Below are 19,447 nucleotides of genomic sequence, written 5' to 3'. Positions count from 1 at the left end.
GCAGTGATGGTCATGGAAATACCTCATGAAAATCATGAAAATTGTTTGTAAAGCACATTTCATTTCTTTAAGAATTTCATACAGGGTTGTATCTTAATTTATATCAGCAGAGTATGTTAATATCATATTCACACTGTAAAATAACATCAGTGATGCAATTCAGTGTGAGCTCGTAAAGAAATGAACCCTTTGATGCTGGTTATTAAGAGGGAACTGTCAGTTCTTCACTTTTTCATTTCCAGTATATTTACAATAGAAGGAATCTGACGTTGTTAAAAGTAGGATATCCGTCCTCACTTCTGCATATTACTGTGACATGAATCCAACATTATTTGCAACGCATCCTTACTCCTCATTTCCATTAAACCAGTCCATGGCTGGGTCTTTTACACCAGGGTTGTACATTCTTCCCCCATTTTGTATGGTTTGATTGTCTAAGAGGGGAAAAAAATGTTGAAATACAGTTGTGCATATATTATACAAAACAAATCACAAAAGAGTGAACTGACTATACGCATGGGGGCTGAACCAAACAGATAATTGGCATATCATAAACACAACATTATATAACCATATAACAATTACAGCATGGAAACAGGCCATCTTGGCCCTTCTAGTCCGTGCCGAACTCTTACTCTCACCTAGTCCCACCAACCTGCACTCAGCCCATAACCCTCCATTCATTTCCTGTCCATATAGCTATCCAATTTAACCTTAAATGACAACATCGAACCTCCCTCAACCACTTCTGCTGGAAGCTCGTTCCACACAGTTACCACTCTCTTGAGTAAAGAAATTCCCCCTCACGTTACCCCTAAACTTTTGCCCTTTAACTCTCAACTCATGTCCTCTTGTTTGGATCTCCCCCGCTCTCAATGGAAAAAGCCTATCCACATCAATTCTATCTATCCCCCTCATAATTTTAAATACCTCTATCAAGACCCCCTCAACCTTCTACGCTCCAAAGAATAAAGACCCAACTTGTTCAACCTTTCTCTGTAACTTAGGTGATGAAACCCAGGTAACATTCTAGTAAATCTTCTCTGTACTCTCTCTATTTTGTTGATATCTTTCCTATAATTCGGTGACCAGAACTGTACACAATACTCCAAATTTGGCCTTACCAATGCCTTGTACAATTTCAACATTACATCCCAACTCCTATACTCAATGCTCTGATTTATAAAGGCCAGCATACCAAAAGCTTTCTTCCACCACCCTATCCACATGAGATTCCACCTTCAGGGAACTATGCACCATTATTCCTAGATCCCTCTGTTTTACTGCATTCTTCACTGCCCTACCATTTACCATGCATGTCCTATTTTGATTAGTCCTACCAAAATGTAGCACCTCACATTTATCAGCATTAAATTCCATCTGCCATCTTTCAGCCCACTCTTCTAACTGGCCTAAATCTCTCCGCAAGCTTTGAAAACCTACTTCATTATCCACAACTCCACCTATCTTAGTATCATCTGCATACTTACTAATCCAATTTACCATCCCATCATCCAGATCATTAATGTACATGATAAACAACATTGGACCCAGTACAAATCCCTGAGGTGCACCACTAGTCACTGGCCTCCAATCTGACAAACAGTTATCTACCACTACTCTCTGGCGTCTCCCATCCAGCCACTGCTGAATGCATTTTACTACTTCAATATTAATACCTAATGATTGAACCTTACTAACTAACCTTCCATGTGGAACCTTGTCAAAGGCCTTACTGAAGTCCATATAGACAACATCCACCGCTTTACCCTCGTCAACTTTCCTAGTAACCTCTTCAAAAAATGCAATAAGATTTGTCAAACATGACCTCCCACGCACAAATCCATGTTGATTGTTCCTAATCAGACCCTGTCTATCCAGATAATTATATATACCATCTCTAAGAAAACTTTCCATCAAGTTACCCACCACTTATGTCAAACTCACAGGCCGATAATTGCTAGGTTTACTCTTAGAACCCCTTTTAAACAATGGAACAACATGAGCAATACGCCAATCCTCTGTCACCATCCCCGTTTCTAATGACATTTGAAATATTTCTGTCAGAACCCCTGCTATTTCCACACTAACTTCCCACAAGGTCCTGGGAATATCCTGTCAGGATCTGCAGACTTATCCACTTTTATATTCCTTAAAAGTGCCAGTACTTCCTCTTCTTTAATCATCATGGTTTCCATAACTTCCCTACCTGTTTCCCTTATCTTACACAATTCAATATCCTTCTCCCTAGTGAATACTGAAGAAAATAAAGTATTCAGAATCTCCCCCATCTCTTTTGGCTCCACACATAGCTGTCCACTCTTTTATCCCTCACTACCCTTTTGCTATTAATATAACTGTGGAAATCCTTGGGATTTATTTTCACCAGTTTCACCATTATGTGGGCTGTAGATGGGGATAGTTGGCAAAATAGTGTTACACAGTATAATTAAAGATTGTGCTTGTTATGGTCCATGTAATGTAATAATTCACTTGCTTGTTATATATTGCGAAGAGAAAAGGGTCTAGCTTTGACAATGATTTAACCCTTCACTAAACAAGCAGCCTTCAGATGAGAAATTCATTGTGATTACCTATTTGTGACAATAAATATCATTCTTTTTGCCTCCAGTCACCTTTATTGCCCACATACATATTTTCAACTGTATATTTCAATATTTGATGTAAATGAAAAGTCTTGGTAATAATATTTGTACTGGTAGGACAACAGAGTACGCTAACTGTTACAGGATTAAAGATTATTTTTCTGCTTTATCAAGTCTAACTAACTGATATGCTAAGCAATAATAGAACAATACTGTATCTGTACAGGCCCTTTGGCCCACAATGTCAGTGCTGAGCATGATATCCAAAAGCTTCCTGAATGCTATCATATTCCATTATTACCTACCATTATTATTCCAAGCACTGACCACTCAGTGTAAAAACAAATGTTTCCCCTTTCATCATAAAGCCCTGGCCTCTACTGTTTGACATTTCTGGAGAAAAAAGATTCTGGCTGTCTACCCTGTCTATGCATCAGATTCTATGGACTCCCCTCAGCCACTAATGCTCTAGAGCAGGGGTTCCCAACTTTTATTATGCCATGGATCCCAGGTTGGGAGCCCCCGCTCTAGAGAAAACAATCCAGAGTTTGTCCAACCTGTCCTTAGAGCTAAGACCCTCCGATCCGGGCAGCATTCTAATAAACCTCTTCTACACCCTCCCCAAAGCTTCCATATCCTTGCTGAAATACAAGCTTAACTAAAGTTCTGTACAACTGCAACATGATTTCCTGCCCCTCACACTTAGTTCCTTGACCATGAAGGCATGACTTCTTTTCCACTGCCTATATTGCCATTTTCAGCGAGGTATGGACTTGGACCAAAAGATCACTCTGCCATTAACTATTTAAAATGCAACACTGCTTCTTTGGCTGTATTAAGCTCCACCTGCCACTTCTCTATTATGGACAAGCTAAAAAAACTTTTCAGCTTATATTATTACATTATGGGCAACATTTTAATTAACTTGAATTATGAATTGAAATAACAAAGGCAATCGCAAAAATGGTGTGTCATAGGAAAACTTCATGGTGATTTTCATGATCAGCAGCCCAAAATCCATAATGTACACCCAAATGTATTCAGCAAGCAAAATCTTTGTTGTCTAATGTGATTGCTCATTTAACAGCACAAGAAACAGGAGTAGAAAAGGGACCACAGGCCCACTCTGCCATTCAATCCTTCTCATTAACACCACTTCCATGTTCTCCCCATCCCCCTTGATGGGTGAACAGCATAAAGGCTTATAACTTAGAGTAATTTTCTGTCTGCATTCTACTGCTACCGAGAAACGACAAATTTCTCGCCATTAAAATCAGTGATAATAAATCTGATTCTGAGTCTCCCTCATTACAGAATGACAAAAGGATTTCAATTGCATTAAAGGAAATCTTAAGTGACATCAGCTTTGAACCAAATCATAAGGATAAAGTATTAAACTTGTCAGGAAATAGTAAAATAAAATCAAATACTTCAAGATAATGGAAATCTGAAATAAAAATTAAAAATGCTGAAAACACTTGACAGGTCAGGCAGCGTTTGTGAAGAGATAAAGTTAACATTTCAGGTCAGTGACCTTTCATCAGAACTGGATGACTTATTATGTTTTGTAATTTCTGCTTTTGCTGTCAGTCAGAATTCTAGAATTAGCATTCCTCACACAACTTTTGAGCACGTGTGAATGCTGCACAGCAGCATCCGTTTCTGCTAGTTATGATTTTTTTCTTACAAGTACATGTTTTAGTTATACATTTACATATAACATCCATGTGATTAATAATATAAAATCACTTTTAACATTGACAAATGCATTTGCTGAAAACCTGATGAAAATTTTCACAAACGTATACCAATGGTGCCAGGGCACCCTAATTATATTATGCTATCATTTTGTGGGTTGCTGATGAACGTAGAATTCCCCTTGCACTCTGTATATTTCAAATAATAGAAGGCATATTCTCATGTCAAAGAGTTATAGTGCAATATTAGACAGAAACAGGCCATTTACAACCCCTCCCAAATTCCTAGAACCAAAGAGCATTCACTTACAATATTTTATTTTCCCTGATAATACATCAGCATAAACTTTGGTCCCCAAACATACTGACAAAAGTAGAATAAATTTTTTAGAAGTCGTTCAAAATGGAATTATACATTGCAATTGAAATGACCTTTGCAGGACAGTGCTATAAAGTAGCTAACTCAGCTTTTCAGCAGTGAAATCTTCACTGCATTTATTACTCTACATTCAAGCACTCCAGCTTTCTCATGGATAGATTCCCATCTTCCATTTTATAGAGTCTCAAAGCTTTGCTGTCTGTATCCTAACTTTCTAAGTTCCATCCACCTACTATCCTGTACCTTCGTACACTAAAATAATATAGCTGGAGGCTTAACTTAAATTTTAATCACTACTCTATGGCCTTGTACCTGTCCATCTCTGCAAATTGTACCAGCCCTCCAATTCTGGTTTCTTATGAATTAATGATTTTAATTACACATTTGGAGTGTAAATTTGGCTATCAAGGCTACCTTCGTAATTGCCAAGTATCTTCGGCATCCATGAAATTCTGTTTTTGGTCAAGCTTTTGGTACTCTGTTCTACATATCTGAATCTGATACCCCTCTGAAGGGCCTTGGTATATCTGAGTAAATTACCAGCATTATACAATTGTTTTTATGCCGCTAAATGCCAAGTGTTAAAGGCTCCATATTTCATTTTGTACTGTGTGGTTCTCAAGATTCCACCACCATATGTACTGTAAGTTTGACATATTATAGGATTTTTACCTATTGATGTACAGCAAACAGCAGACTCCAGGTTATCTAGTTGTTGCTCAGAATTACTCTGATGAAAATCTTTCTTCCTTATAATTAGACTTTCACAAGAAGAAGATGATGATATATGCATGCTAAGATAATCCTCTTTCTGGGTGCAGAGTGAACAATGAACAGGTGTACAACATGGACCCCGAGGTATTTTGACTTCATTTTGTGTGTACCTTCTGATGGCACCACTATGATGTAGTGGCCTTATTCGTCGCCAGATGTAATGAGACGGAGCAATTGCCATTACCTGTAATAATAAAATTGTGTCACAGATGTGATGGTGGCCCAGAAATACACAAATCTAGAATTACTCCCATTTTTGTATAATGTATATTAGATTTATTATTGGTTCTGATAACTGTAAGATTCTGAAAAATGCACCTGGCAATAGGGGGCAACTATTGCTGCAAACTTCTAGCCATCTGATAAAATCACTGCATATAAATAGTAATCTCTAAATCACATAAAAATATACTTCCAGTAATCTTTGGTACATCTGGTTCTCATTATTATTGCTTAATCCAGCAATAAATAAAGGGAAAGGATCAAAGGAATGGACAAACATTTTCTTAATTTTCTTGTTTTCTTTCTTTTCATGTGTCAACTGGGTCAATAAGTACCAATTCATCTCCAAATGAAATGTTATGGATTCAAACCCCAAACATAATCCATTTTAGTAATTTCATGTCTTTGTAAGAAGAAACAGAGGCAATTCAGATGAACCGAGAAATATCTGGACACTGTTTAAACAACTTATCCATTTCTAGCCAGTGTTGACCGCAGCCATACCAACAGATTAAATCTCACTGATATCTGAGATGAAATAACTGGTGTCAAACTAATTAAAAAATATTTAATTGAGCTATCACAGAAATGTAATATCTTCTATTCACGTGTAGCTTTTTTCGTGGGTGTATAAGACTTTGCATAGATCACATTTGGAGTATTATCTGCAGCTCTGGCCAGTACATCACAGGAGTAATACTGGAAGCTTTGAAGATGATACAGATGTTTATCAGGATACTGCATATATTAGAAAGTAATAGCTATACAGAGAGGTTGGACAAACTTTGATTGTTTTCTCTGGAGTGCTGGAGGCTGAAGGGTGAGCTGATAAAGGTATATAAAATTATGAGAGGAAAATAGAGGATGATCGCTCGGGTTCCTTCCCCGCCCCCCATGTGGAAATGCCAAATACTAGAGGGTACAAGTTTTAAAGTGAGAAGGGAACATTTAAAGGAGATTTATGAGACTTTTTTTTACACAGTAAGTGGTAGGTGCCTGTAAAACACTGCTAGAGGAAGCAATGGAAGCCAATATGGTAGCAATGTTTAAGAGGCATTTAAACAGATAAATGAACAGGCAGGTATAGATTTGAAAAAGACCATCTGCAGGCAGATGTACAACTTAATCATGGTCAGCAGAGGCATCATGGATCAAAGAGGCTGTTCTATGTGTTGTACTGTCCCATTGGTCTATTGTGATGGAACATAATCTATCCATGTTCTATGTGCAATTGTACAAAGACACAAGTAGTAAAACTCCATTAATCCTGACACTCAGACTTTAATGATACCAGGCTGGTTAATTTCCAAACTATTGAAATATTACTCCACTGATGCTCCAAAACACTTTGAATTCCTTTTTATTAGTTGTTATGCAGTAGGATAATAAAACTTTCTGGTGAACATGGTACTTTTCAAGCTGGCATGGGAATTAACCCCCAGTGTGTTAAAAGGAGCACAACAAATATCACTTGGTCAACCAGATGCTACACCATCAAATTACCAAATAGCTCAACAGTAGCTAATGAAAGTTTTACTGTAACTTCCCAGCGAAGGAGCAAGCATTTATTTAATATTGCAGTGGAACGCTGATAGTAGTCATACTTTATTGATCCCGGGGGAAATTGGTTTTCGTTACAGTTGCTCCATAAATAATAAATAGTAATAAAACCATAAATAGTTAAATAGTAATATGTAAATTATGCCAGGAAATAAGTCCAGGACCAGCCTATTGGCTCAGGGTGTCTGACCCTCCAAGGGAGGAGTTGTAAAGTTTGATGGCCACAGGCAGGAATGACTTCCTATGACGCTCTGTGTTGCATCTCGGTGGAATGAGTCTCTGGCTGAATGTACTCCTGTGCCCAACCAGTACATTATGTGGTGGATGGGAGACATTGTCCAAGATGGCATGCAACTTGGACAGCATCCTCTTTTCAGACACCACCATCAGAGAGTCCAGTTCCATCCCCACAACATCACTAGCCTTACAAATGAGTTTGTTGATTCTGTTGGTGTCTGCTACCCTCAGCCTGCTGCCCCAGCACACAACAGCAAATATGATAGCACTGGCCACCACAGACTCGTAGAACATCCTCGGCATCGTCCAACAGATGTTAAAGGACCTCAGTCTCATCAGGAAATAGAGACGGCTCTGCCTTCTTGTAGACAGCCTCAGTGTTCTTTGACCAGTCCAGTTTATTGTCAATTCGTATCCCCAGGTATTTGTAATCCTCCACCATGTCCACCCTGACCCCCTGGATGGAAACAGGGGTCACCAGTACCTTAGCTCTCCTCGGGTCTACCACCAGCTCCTTAGTCTTTTCCACATTAAGCTGCAGATAATTCTGCTCACACCATGTGACGAAGTTTCCTACTGTAGCCCTGTACTCAGCCTCATCTCCCTTGCTGATGCATCCAACTATGGCAGAGTCATCCGAAAACTTCTGAAGATGACAAGACTCTGTGCAGTAGTTGAAGTCCGAGGTGTAAGTGGTGAAGAGAAAGGGAGACAAGACAGTCCCCTGTGGAGCCCCAGTGCTGCTGATCACTCTGTCGGACACACAGTGTTGCAAGCACACGTACTGTGGTCTGCCAGTCAGGTAATCAAGAATCCATGACACCAGGAAAGCATCCACCTGCATCGCTGTCAGCTTCTCCCCCAGCAGAGCAGGGCGGATGGTGTTGAACACACAGGAGAAGTCAAAAAACATGACCATCACAGTGCTCGCTGGCTTGTCCAGGTGGGCGTAGACAGGGTTCAGCAGATAGACGATGGCATCCTCAACTCCTAGTTGGGGCTGGTAGGTGAACTGGAGGGGATCTAAGTGTGGCCTGACCATAGGCCGGAGCAGCTCCAGAACAAGTCTCTCCAGGGTCTTCATGATGTGGGAGGTCAATGCCACTGGTCTGTAGTCATTGAGGCCGCTGGGGCGTGGCGTCTTTGGCACAGGGACGAGGCAGGACGTCTTCTACAGCACAGGAACCCTCCAGAGCCTCAGGCTCAGGTTGAATACATGGCGAAGTACTCCACACAGCTGAGGGGCACAGGCTTTGAGCACCCTGGTACTGACACCATCCGGTCCTGCAGCCTTGCTTGGGTTGAGACGTTTCAGCTGTCTTCTCACCTGTTCAGCTGTGAAGCCCACCGTGGTGGTTTCGTGTGGGGAAGGGGTATAGTCATGAGAGCATGGTGGGGGACTGTGAGGAGGGGTAGGAGGGGGGAGTGGAATATGTGTTGGTTGGGGGCCGACAACAGATGACTCATGTGGTGGACGTGTCAGATACATGATAAAGGAATAGCATGGGCTTCAGTTAGGAAAACACAAACTAATGGATTGCAGTAGAGATGCTTGTCTACACCTACAATATGGGAGCCTGTTAGAACAGACATCAGTGTATTCAAATCAGAGGTAACAATGAGCTAGATTTCTAAACATTATTTAGGTGAGGCAATTTCATACTGTTGGCAATGTCTGTTTTTGATACCATGACGTTTAATCCAATATTAGGGAAGTGGAGTTCCCACTCCTGTATCCAGCACAAGTTGTTCCACTGCTTTTGGGAGCAGTTGCAGTTGAGATACACTGCTTGGGAATAATGAAGGTTAGTTTGATATTGATATGCAATCCTAGAAGTTGCTTTGTACTTAACTGCAAACCAACACAGAGAAAATCTATCACTTCCTAACCACTCTGGATGAAATGCATGGGCATAGCCCACACAGAGTTGTTTTAGCACCACTTACGCAATGTACAATTTGTAAGTTGAGTTCTTTTTTGCCTGTCTACCAATTTCTCCTCTGGACTTTTGACTTTAGAGCATCACACTCTGAACATCAGGTAAGTTAAGAGACAAGTGGTATCTCACTACTGAATATTCAAGCTATACTTTTCCAATATAGCAAGTGAATGTATATAATGTCTAACTAATTTGAGAAAAGAAGGTATATCCAGTTTCTTGATTAAACAATATAGCTGTGGTAACTATTAAATTATGAAGTTCTCATTGACTTCGCTTGTAATTCCTTAAGAATTCTGAAGGTTTTGGAGGAATAAAATTAAAATTGCTCTGGGCAATTAATAGATTTTATAGAGTAGGGAGAATTTTTTTCTGATTGGAGTCTAAAGGAAGGGGACATTTCCTGAAAGTCAGAGTTAGGCAATTCAGAGGTGATATTAATGCATCAGATGAAGTTGTAACTCCTTCAGAGTTGTCAGTTGATGAATGAAAATTCAACACTGATAGGTTTTTGATCAACAGGTGCTTTATATAATAAGTAATCAGGCTGGACAAATGAAGTTTGGAGATTAACCTTGTACCAACAAAATGACAGAGGAGGCTGAATATTCTAAGTGTTTCTGGGCCATCCTTTGAGATAAAAGGCATTGTGTGGGGAAAGCATCAGCAGAAAGAATAGCAGATTAGGTCTGATTATGTGTCTATTCTGAAGGGCAATATTTATACTTAAGTGATACTGCTGTTATATGTAGTTTCCCTTACCTCCTCACAGCACCGTTTGCTTACAGCTGCCCTATAATTGATTTTTGCCCAAAGTTGATCTCTCTGCTTTAAAAAATCTGGGAATAATTTCTTCCACTTCTTTCCAAGAGCCCACGGAAAGATTTCATACTTGTATTCTTCTTCATCCTCTTCCATAGTATTGGCTAAATATCTAATAAACAGGGTAGAAACATATTCAAATATTTTTCATGTGTATATATTTACTCCCTCCTGCTATTGGTTGTGTTTCAGTCTCCTTCTATGCTCTCCCCATCAGTGGAAGCACAGAACAGACTGTGTGTAATCTTTACCATAGTCAAAACTATTATCACAACATGGTATAGATATAATGGTCATTAAAATATTATTTTCAAATAATTTTCACCTTAAAGACATTTTTAAACCATTGTATGTTAAGGAATGGATAATGAAATAAAAGAGTTTCTGCAAGTAAAATATAAAGCAGATATGTTCGCCATTAAGGAAATCTAATAATCAAAACTAATTTGAGTGAGACTATATTTTGGTTAGTCAATTCCTATAGCACACTCAGCAGAGAATTTGGGGAAATAAGTTCTGTGTTTAAAATAAGAAAATACATGAGTATTTTAAAAAGGTTCCATAAATAATGGAAATTGTATGAATCAATGCTGTCATTTCCCATGGACCTTGCTAGGTACCTTCCTCAATTATATTACATACAAAATGAAATTTCCAAAATAAGAGTTGGAGACTTTTCTTCACCTTTGATGATGAATTCTTCTCATTCTGTTTTAATTTACATTTATTCAAGAATTTTATTTCAATTGTTCTGGTGTCACTTCACATAGCTTTGTAGAAACAAGGTTCTTTGCATTTCTCCTACATTTTAAGTCCACTTTGCACCTAATTCTTTAATTTTAAAGGACAGATGTGTTCCTTCTAGTGGGTGTTAACTGCTTTTTATCTCTGATGAACTCATTCCAATTCCTGGCTAGTAATGGGTTATGGCCTTGGGTTTTAGAGTATGTACTACCTTGCTTTTGCAGCATTAAAAAACCCATGCATGACATTGCTGTGGCTGATTTACTGGGCCTCCCGCACTTCCTCCATCTACCATTTGTTCTTTCGGTTCTTCTCTGCTCGACCTTTGCCTTCAGCTGTCAGAATTGTACAGGATGGAAACAGGCCTTTTGGTCAAAATTGTCTATGCCGACTAAGTTATCTACCTGAGCTTGTCCTATTTACCTGCCCCTGAACCCTCCCTATCTATGTAGCTCGCTAAATGTTTTCAATTGTTATAATTGTACCCGCCTCCACAGCTTTCATTCAGCTCGTTCAATATGCCACCATCATCTGTGTGAAAAAATTGCCTGTCAGATCTCCTTCAAATCTTCTCCTTTTCACCTTAAACCTATTGTTAGATACTTCTGTTATGACCAAAGGAAAAATGGCTGGAGTTGCATAGCATTTAGGGCAAGGCTGTTAATTAGGTGCACTAAAAATCAAACTAATTAAAAGTCAAAAAAACGATTAGCAAAATTAATGAAAAGAAAATTGTTTACATTTACAAAAAGATATCTACCAGAAAACAATAGCTCCGTACTTAATTTTTGTTCAGTGTGAACTCCTGGCAGCTCCTATCTCTCCCTCACTGAGGGCGATGAGCTCCTTTTTATTCGGCACTAGGACATACCATCTTTAATTACTAACAAAGTTAACTTAAGACTACAAATTAATTAGAATATGGTGCACTCCACAATGTAGTTACAATCATGTTAGAAAATAAACAGAAGTAGCTACCTTAAATACACAATATGAACAACAGATACATATTTTCACATCCTCATTACTAAAGAAACAGAATATTCCACTGTGCATGGTGGAAAAGGCACCATAAAGCAACCCAAGCACACCAGCTTGGTTTGTGACCCATTATGAAAATATACTGGGGAAGACAATGAAATGTGTCCACTCAGCACAACAGCAGCAGAATGACAAGGCAATATTTGTGTGTGTGTGTGTGTGTGTGTATAAGTGTGTGTATAAGGAGTGTGTTTACTGAGTGCTCTCTGTCACACTGCTTTTCAGTTTTAGACTGCCCTACCCTGAGAAAAAGACTAACCATTCATCTTATCTATGTCCCTCATCATTTTATAAAAGATCACTCTTTTATGGGAAAAAAAGAAGTCCTAGCCTATCCAACCTCTCCTTATACTTCAAGCCCTCCAGTCCTGGTCATAATTTCATGAAACTTTTCTGCATGCTTTGCAGCTTAATGACATCCTTCCTATAGCTGGGTAACCAGAAGTGCACACAGTATACAATACTCCAAATGTAGTCTCACCAATGACTTGTACAGTTATAAAATGATATCCCCACTCTTGTGCTCAATGCCGTCTGATGAAAGCAAGTGGGCCAAATGTCTCTTTCACTTCCCTGTTTATCCATGTCATCACCTTCAGAGAACTATGCATCTGTAACCTCTAGTTCTCTCTGTCTATAAACAGTAACTCTTATCTCAGTTGCATTCATCCGATATTATTTATCTTTCATGATTTTATTGTGATTTTATGCTGTTGTTTGCAATTGTTATTTATGTCTTTTGTCAATGATATTACAGCTCAGGGTGTTCCAGAATCCGGACTTCAGTTCAAGCACCACTCTGTACGTCCTCCCCATGGAATGTGTGGGATTTCTTTGGGTCCTCCAGTTTCCTCCCACAGTCCAAAGACATACTGGGTAGGTTAATTAGCCATTGTAAATTGTCCCATGATTCGGTTAAGGTTAATCCGGTTTGTCCGGGGCTGCTGGAGTGCTGTGGCTTGATGGGCCTACTCTGCGCTGTATCACTAGTAAATAAAGGAACAAATGAATGAATAAAGAAATAAATGTAAGTGAGATGATGTGTTAGCCAGGATCCTAAACTAACAGCTTCGGATCATTATCTGCAGATTTTTGGGTTTATCTCTCTTCAGGGCTACCAATGATGCATGACACAAGTAGACACAAAATGATTCCTCATTTAAAAAGTGCACTGGAAAATGTTTAAACCATATCCAAATTGATGACACCAATAGAATTGATCCACTTAAGGATCAGACAAAGAGGTACATAGGAGAAAAGAGTCTAAGAACATATTGATAAACGCTGAAAACAAGAGGAAGCTTGTGGGGCATTCACCATATTACTTATCCCTCTGAGTAAATTCAAAGCAACACTAAAAAGAAGTTAAAAATGTTTTCAACCCATCAATAGTACTATGTAAATGTTTAATTTACTTTAATTTAATTGATTCTGGGAAAGCAACAGAGCTTTAGTGTTAAAAAAAATTATAAAACCTAATTATATACTGCTCATAAGAAGAAAATATGAATTCACAATGTGATTAAACATTGGAGAATGACATATTATTTATTTTCCATAGAACATGAAGCAGTAATTCAAAACAGAAACCGCAAAATATTGCATTTAGACTGTTCCTTTAATTTAGTAAGATATTTTTGTTTATTTCACTGGAGATTCAAAATAATATCCTGACAATGAGTTACATGAAAAAGGACAGAAAGCAGTTGAAAATGAAAATGAGACCAGTGAATTTAGAAATGCAAAGAATATCAGACAAGAGATCTGAACTGGAAAAACACAAATATCTTGGAGGGCTGAAGAATATTACAGAAATGGTTAGAAATTAGCACACTGAGGAATTTAAGAATAAGGATGAAAATATCTGCAAGACATTTTTACAAGATTTTTTTTCTTTTCCCCAAGAGGAGAAACTGGAAAATCTGATGTTAATGAATGAAAAGATTCTGAGAGGAATAGACAATATAGATAACAAAAGGTTCATTTTTCTTAAGAAGAAGAAGCAGTATCTCACTTAAGAGTAGAGATCTTCTTTAGTCAGACCATTGTTGATCTTTGGAATTCTCTACTCCATAGAGATTTTGGATTCCATGAAAGCCAGAGGCTTGGCATTTCCACCATTGAATGGAATATTCAGAAACTTGCTGACGGAGTCCAGCCATCAAGAAACTTGACACTAAAGACGAAGCAGCTTGCAACTTCCCAAAATACTTACTCCCACCATCACTGGCACACTGTAGTTGCAGTATTGACCATCTACAAGATGCACTGCAACAACCAGGCAAGGGTTCTTGAATAAAATCTTTAAAATGTTCAAACTTTACCACTAGAAATGCAAGGTCATCAATCACATGGGAATAATTATATGTTTTCTTCTAAGTCACATGCCATCCTAATTTCAAAATTTCATCATCTGTTGAAAGAGAAAAGGGGTTAACTTTTCAGATTGAAGACCCTGTGACATCAGCTCTGGTTCTCCTTCTCAGATATTGTCTGATTCTCTGAGCATTTTCTGTTTTCCAGCATCTGCAGTTGCTTTTTTTTTGATTTTCAAAACTTCGTTACTGGTGCAAGATCTTAGAACCCTCTACCTAACAGCGTTGGGGAAGACCTGTGCTTCAGGAAGCCTTGCCAACTGCACAGTATGCCTGACACACTTGTCTTGATGAAAATTTAATTTACTGAACATGAAGAAATATGCATCTGAAATGTAATATGATACAAGATATCCAAATATTTTCTCCTCTAACATTTTAATTTTCTTCCTTTGTTCAAAATTTTGTTATTCATAGTAGTAGTTCTGTTAATCAGAGTTCCAATGTGTAACTAACATTATTTGCCAGAGAACCATGCAAAAGTAGGCAAATTAACCATTCATCTCTTTTCATTTGTGGGATAGCATATAGGCATTTTGAAGTGATGTGCGTCTTATTATATGTTAAATTCAACCTCAATATTAATCTTTAAATTTTCATTGCAATAAACAGCTACTTAAATACCAAAAATGTCTAGAGCAGCAATACTTACAAAGCAACAAAGAAATTCATTCTGGTTTGTTCACTTATTTCAAAACCAGCTCTCTTGAAATATACAAAGGTCATAGCTAAAAGGTACTGAAAAAATAAGTGAAAGGATTAGTAGAATTAATTTGCACTGAAGCAGAAGCAAATTATCTTCCTAGAGGCAACTTGCTTTTTACTGTGACCAATGGCAAACGATTACAATTCTGTATAGATACACAATTTCACAAAATACATGCAGATGAGGGTATTTTATTCATCGAAAGTAACCATTTATATTCATCCATTTCAGTAGCTAATTCCTTACAAAATGAAACTAATATTTACACCTATGGCTGTTCTCCCTGGAAAGCCATTCCACATGTTGAGAAACTTTTCAATGGATATCTTCTGTAATCAGCCCTATGTTTATCTTTCACTGCTTGATCTAAAAACTGTTTCTATTGTTAAAGTTTGAGCCAGTTTTGTAAATTACGTACCTTGTCAGAGACCTTACAGCAGCAATCCATCCACAGAAAGTCTTGGATTAGGTCATCATCTGTGAAGCAGCAGGAATAAAATTGAAATTTAATGTTATGGACAGAATTTGATTGTAATGAACACATTAAAGGATAGAGATTTTAAAATATTTTGGATAAAATTTGGTCAAGCCAGTTAGTCTCCATTCCCATCAACTATCTGCTTAACAGGGCCAGAGACAATTACAATACATAATATGGCAAATCTGAATGTTAACACTTGGTGGTTGAAGAATTCTGTTAGGCAGATAAACATAGAAACATAGAAACATAGAAAATAGGTGCAGGAGTAGGCCATTCGGCCCTTCGAGCCTGCACCGCCATTTATTATGATCATGGCTGATCATCCAACTCAGAACCCAGCCTTCCCTCCATACCCCCTGACCCCTGTAGCCACAAGGGCCATATCTAACTTCCTTTTAAACATAGCTAATGAACTGGCCTCAACAGTTTGCTGTGGCAGAGAATTCCACAGATTCACCACTCTCTGTGTGAAGAAGTTTTTCCTAATCTCGGTCCTAAAAGGCTTCCCCTCTATCCTCAAACTGTGACCCCTCGTTCTGGACCTCCCCAACATCGGGAACAATCTTCCCGCATCTAGCCTGTCCAATCCCTTTAGGATCTTATACGTTTCAATCAGATCCCCCCTCAATCTTCTAAATTCCAACGAGTACAAGCCCAGTTCATCCAGTCTTTCTTCATATGAAAAACCTGCCATCCCAGGAATCAATCTGGTGAACCTTCTTTGTACTCCCTCTATGGCAAAGATGTCTTTCCTCAGATTAGGGGACCAAAACTGCACACAATACTCCAGGTGTGGTCTCACCAAGGCCTTGTACAACTGCAGTAGTACCTCCCTGCTCCTGTACTCGAATCCTCTCGCTATAAATGCCAGCATACCGTTCGCCTTTTTCACCGCCTGCTGTACCTGCATGCCCACTTTCAATGACTGGTGTATAATGACACCCAGGTCTCGTTGCACCTCCCCTTTTCCTAATCGGCCACCATTCAGATAATAATCTGTTTTCCTATTTTTGCCACCAAAGTGGATAACTTCACATTTATCCACATTAAATTGCATCTGCCATGAGTTTGCCCACTCACCCAACCTATCCAAGTCACCCTGCATCCTCTTAGCATCCTCCTCACTGCTAACACTGCCACCCAGCTTTGTGTCATCCGCAAACTTGGAGATGCTGCATTTAATTCCCTCATCCAAGTCATTAATATATATTGTAAACAACTGGGGTCCCAGCACTGAGCCTTGCGGTACCCCACTAGTCACCGCCTGCCATTCTGAAAAGGTCCTGTTTATTCCCACTCTTGCTTCCTGTCTGCTAACCAATTCTCCACCCACACCAATACCTTACCCCCAATACCGTGTGCTTTAAGTTTGCACACTAATCTCCTGTGTGGGACCTTGTCAAAAGCCTTTTGAAAATCCAAATATACCACATCCACTGGTTCTCCCCTATCCACTCTACTAGTTACATCCTCAAAAAATTCTATGAGATTCGTCAGACATGATTTTCCTTTCACAAATCCATGCTGACTTTGTCCAATCATTTCACCGCTTTCCAAATGTGCTGTTATCACATCCTTGATAACTGACTCCAGCAGTTTCCCCACCACCGATGTTAGGCTAACCGGCCTATAATTCCCCGGTTTCTCTCTCCCTCCTTTTTTAAAAAGTGGGGTTACATTAGCCACCCTCCAATCCTCAGGAACTAGTCCAGAATCTAACGAGTTTTGAAAAATTATCACTAATGCATCCACTATTTCTTGGGCTACTTCCTTAAGCACTCTGGGATGCAGACCATCTGGCCCTGGGGATTTATCTGCCTTCAATCCCTTCAATTTACCTAACACCACTTCCCTACTAACATGTATTTCGCTCAGTTCCTCCATCTCACTGGACCCTCTGTCCCTTACTATTTCTGGAAGATTATTTATGTCCTCCTTAGTGAAGACAGAACCAAAGTAATTATTCAATTGGTCTGCCATGTCCTTGCTCCCCATAATCAATTCACCTGTTTCTGTTTGCAGGGGACCTACATTTGTCTTTATCAGTCCTTTCCTTTTTACATATCTATAAAAGCTTTTACAGTCCGTTTTTATGTTCTCTGCCAGTTTTCTCTCATAATCTTTTTTCCCCTTCCTAATTAAGCCCTTTGTCCTCCTCTGCTGAACTCTGAATTTCTCCCAGTCCTCAGGTGAGCCACTTTCTCTGGCTAATTTGTATGCTACTTCTTTGGAATTGATACTATCCCTAATTTCTCTTGTCAGCCACGGGTGCACTACCTTCCTTGATTTATTCTTTTGCCAAACTGGGATGAACAATTGTTGTAGTTCATCCATGCAACCTTTAAATGCCTGCCATTGCATATCCACCGTCAATCCTTTAAGTGTCATTTGCCAGTCTATCTTAGCTAATTCACGATTCATACCTTCAAAGTTACCCCTCTTTAAGTTCAGAACCTTTGTTTCTGAATTAACTACGTCACTCTCCATGTTAATGAAGAATTCCATCATATTATGGTCACTCTTACCCAAGGGGCCTCTCACGACAAGATCGCTAATTAACCCTTCCTCATTGCTCAAAACCCAGTCCAGAATAGCCTGCTCTCTAGTCGGTTCCTCGACATGTTGGTTCAAAAAACCATCCCGCATACATTCCAAGAAATCCTCTTCCTCAGCACCTTTACCAATTTGGTTCACCCAGTCTACATGTAGATTGAAGTCACCCATTATAACTGCTGTTCCTTTATTGCACACATTTCTAATTTCCTGTTTAATACCATCTCCGACCTCACTACTACTGTTAGGTGGCCTGTACACAACTCCCACCAGCGTCTTCTGCCCCTTAGTGTTACGCAGCTCTACCCATATCGATTCCACATCTTCCCGGCTTATGTCCTTCCTTTCTATTGCGTTAATCTCTTTTTTAACCAGCAACGCCACCCCACCTCCCCTTCCTTCATGTCTATCCCTCCTGAATATTGAATATCCCTGAACGTTGAGCTCCCATCCCTGGTCACCCTGGAGCCATGTCTCTGTGATCCCAACTATATCATAATCATTAATAACAATCTGCACTTTCAATTCATCCACCTTATTACGAATGCTCCTTGCATTGACACATAAAGCCTTCAGGCGCTCTTTTACAACTCTCTTAGCCCTTTTTAATGCTTGCCCTGGATTTGTCGGCCTGCCACTTTTACTTTTCCCCTTTGTACTTTTTGCTTCTACGCTCACTTTACACCCCTCTGTTTAAAAAAATAAGTGTTTTTTTTTTGCTTACTTATACTGATGTGGTAATTCTACTTACAGAGCAGCAAAATGACATTCTGATGTTTATATTAAACTAGTCATTAAGTTACTTGGACAAATATTAGTGTAATAATGGATCTATTTGAAGACCAAGTCCAATTATAGATATCTGAGCACAAGATTCTAAATGCACAGTGGGATGACTATTGTTATGTTGAAAGATTAAATCATGGACCCTTCTGCAAGTTTTAAGTCACCTGGCCAATATTTATGCCTTAATGAACACGATTTTGCTGTTTATGATTGTTCAGTGTGTAAAATTAGCTGCTGACTTTCCTAAATTACAATACTCCATCAATTAAAATGTAGCTTGGAAAATAGAGGGGTTAGAAAATGTGCTATACAAATGCAACATTCAACATGTGATAAGTATTATGCACATGTATCACAAACAGGTCAGGATACAAAATAAAAAAGGATAGATTTTCCCTTATGCTTGATTAATACAATTTGCTGAAAGTCAGCCAAAACATTTCAAAAGGCAAGAGGGAACCAGAGTGATAGGGCTGAGGATGGGATAGTTGGTTTACAAACACAGGCAGCATGTAATGAGACTG

At 38.9% G+C, this 19,447-nt stretch overlaps 1 protein-coding gene across 2 annotated transcripts in view; it reads right to left on the bottom strand.

Annotated features, from left to right (window-relative positions):
* Positions 1-311: 311 nt before the first annotated feature.
* The window catches only part of spdya (speedy/RINGO cell cycle regulator family member A), a 40,680-nt gene continuing 21,544 nt past the window's right edge, over positions 312-19,447 (bottom strand). For both annotated transcript variants that reach the window (XM_063040683.1, XM_063040684.1), the window contains exons 3-7: positions 15,522-15,580; positions 15,050-15,135; positions 10,178-10,349; positions 5,355-5,640; positions 312-434 (exon numbers count right to left, since the gene is read on the bottom strand). In XM_063040683.1, coding sequence (XP_062896753.1) covers positions 346-434; positions 5,355-5,640; positions 10,178-10,349; positions 15,050-15,135; positions 15,522-15,580 — 692 coding nt within the window. In that variant the 3' untranslated portion in view covers positions 312-345. The remainder of the gene's footprint in view (positions 435-5,354; positions 5,641-10,177; positions 10,350-15,049; positions 15,136-15,521; positions 15,581-19,447) is intronic.

The sequence above is a fragment of the Mobula hypostoma genome, chromosome 2 (assembly GCF_963921235.1).
Source record: "Mobula hypostoma chromosome 2, sMobHyp1.1, whole genome shotgun sequence".
In the NCBI taxonomy this organism is placed as follows: Eukaryota; Metazoa; Chordata; class Chondrichthyes; order Myliobatiformes; family Myliobatidae; genus Mobula; species Mobula hypostoma.
This window is presented reverse-complemented; position numbering and strand designations above follow the sequence as displayed.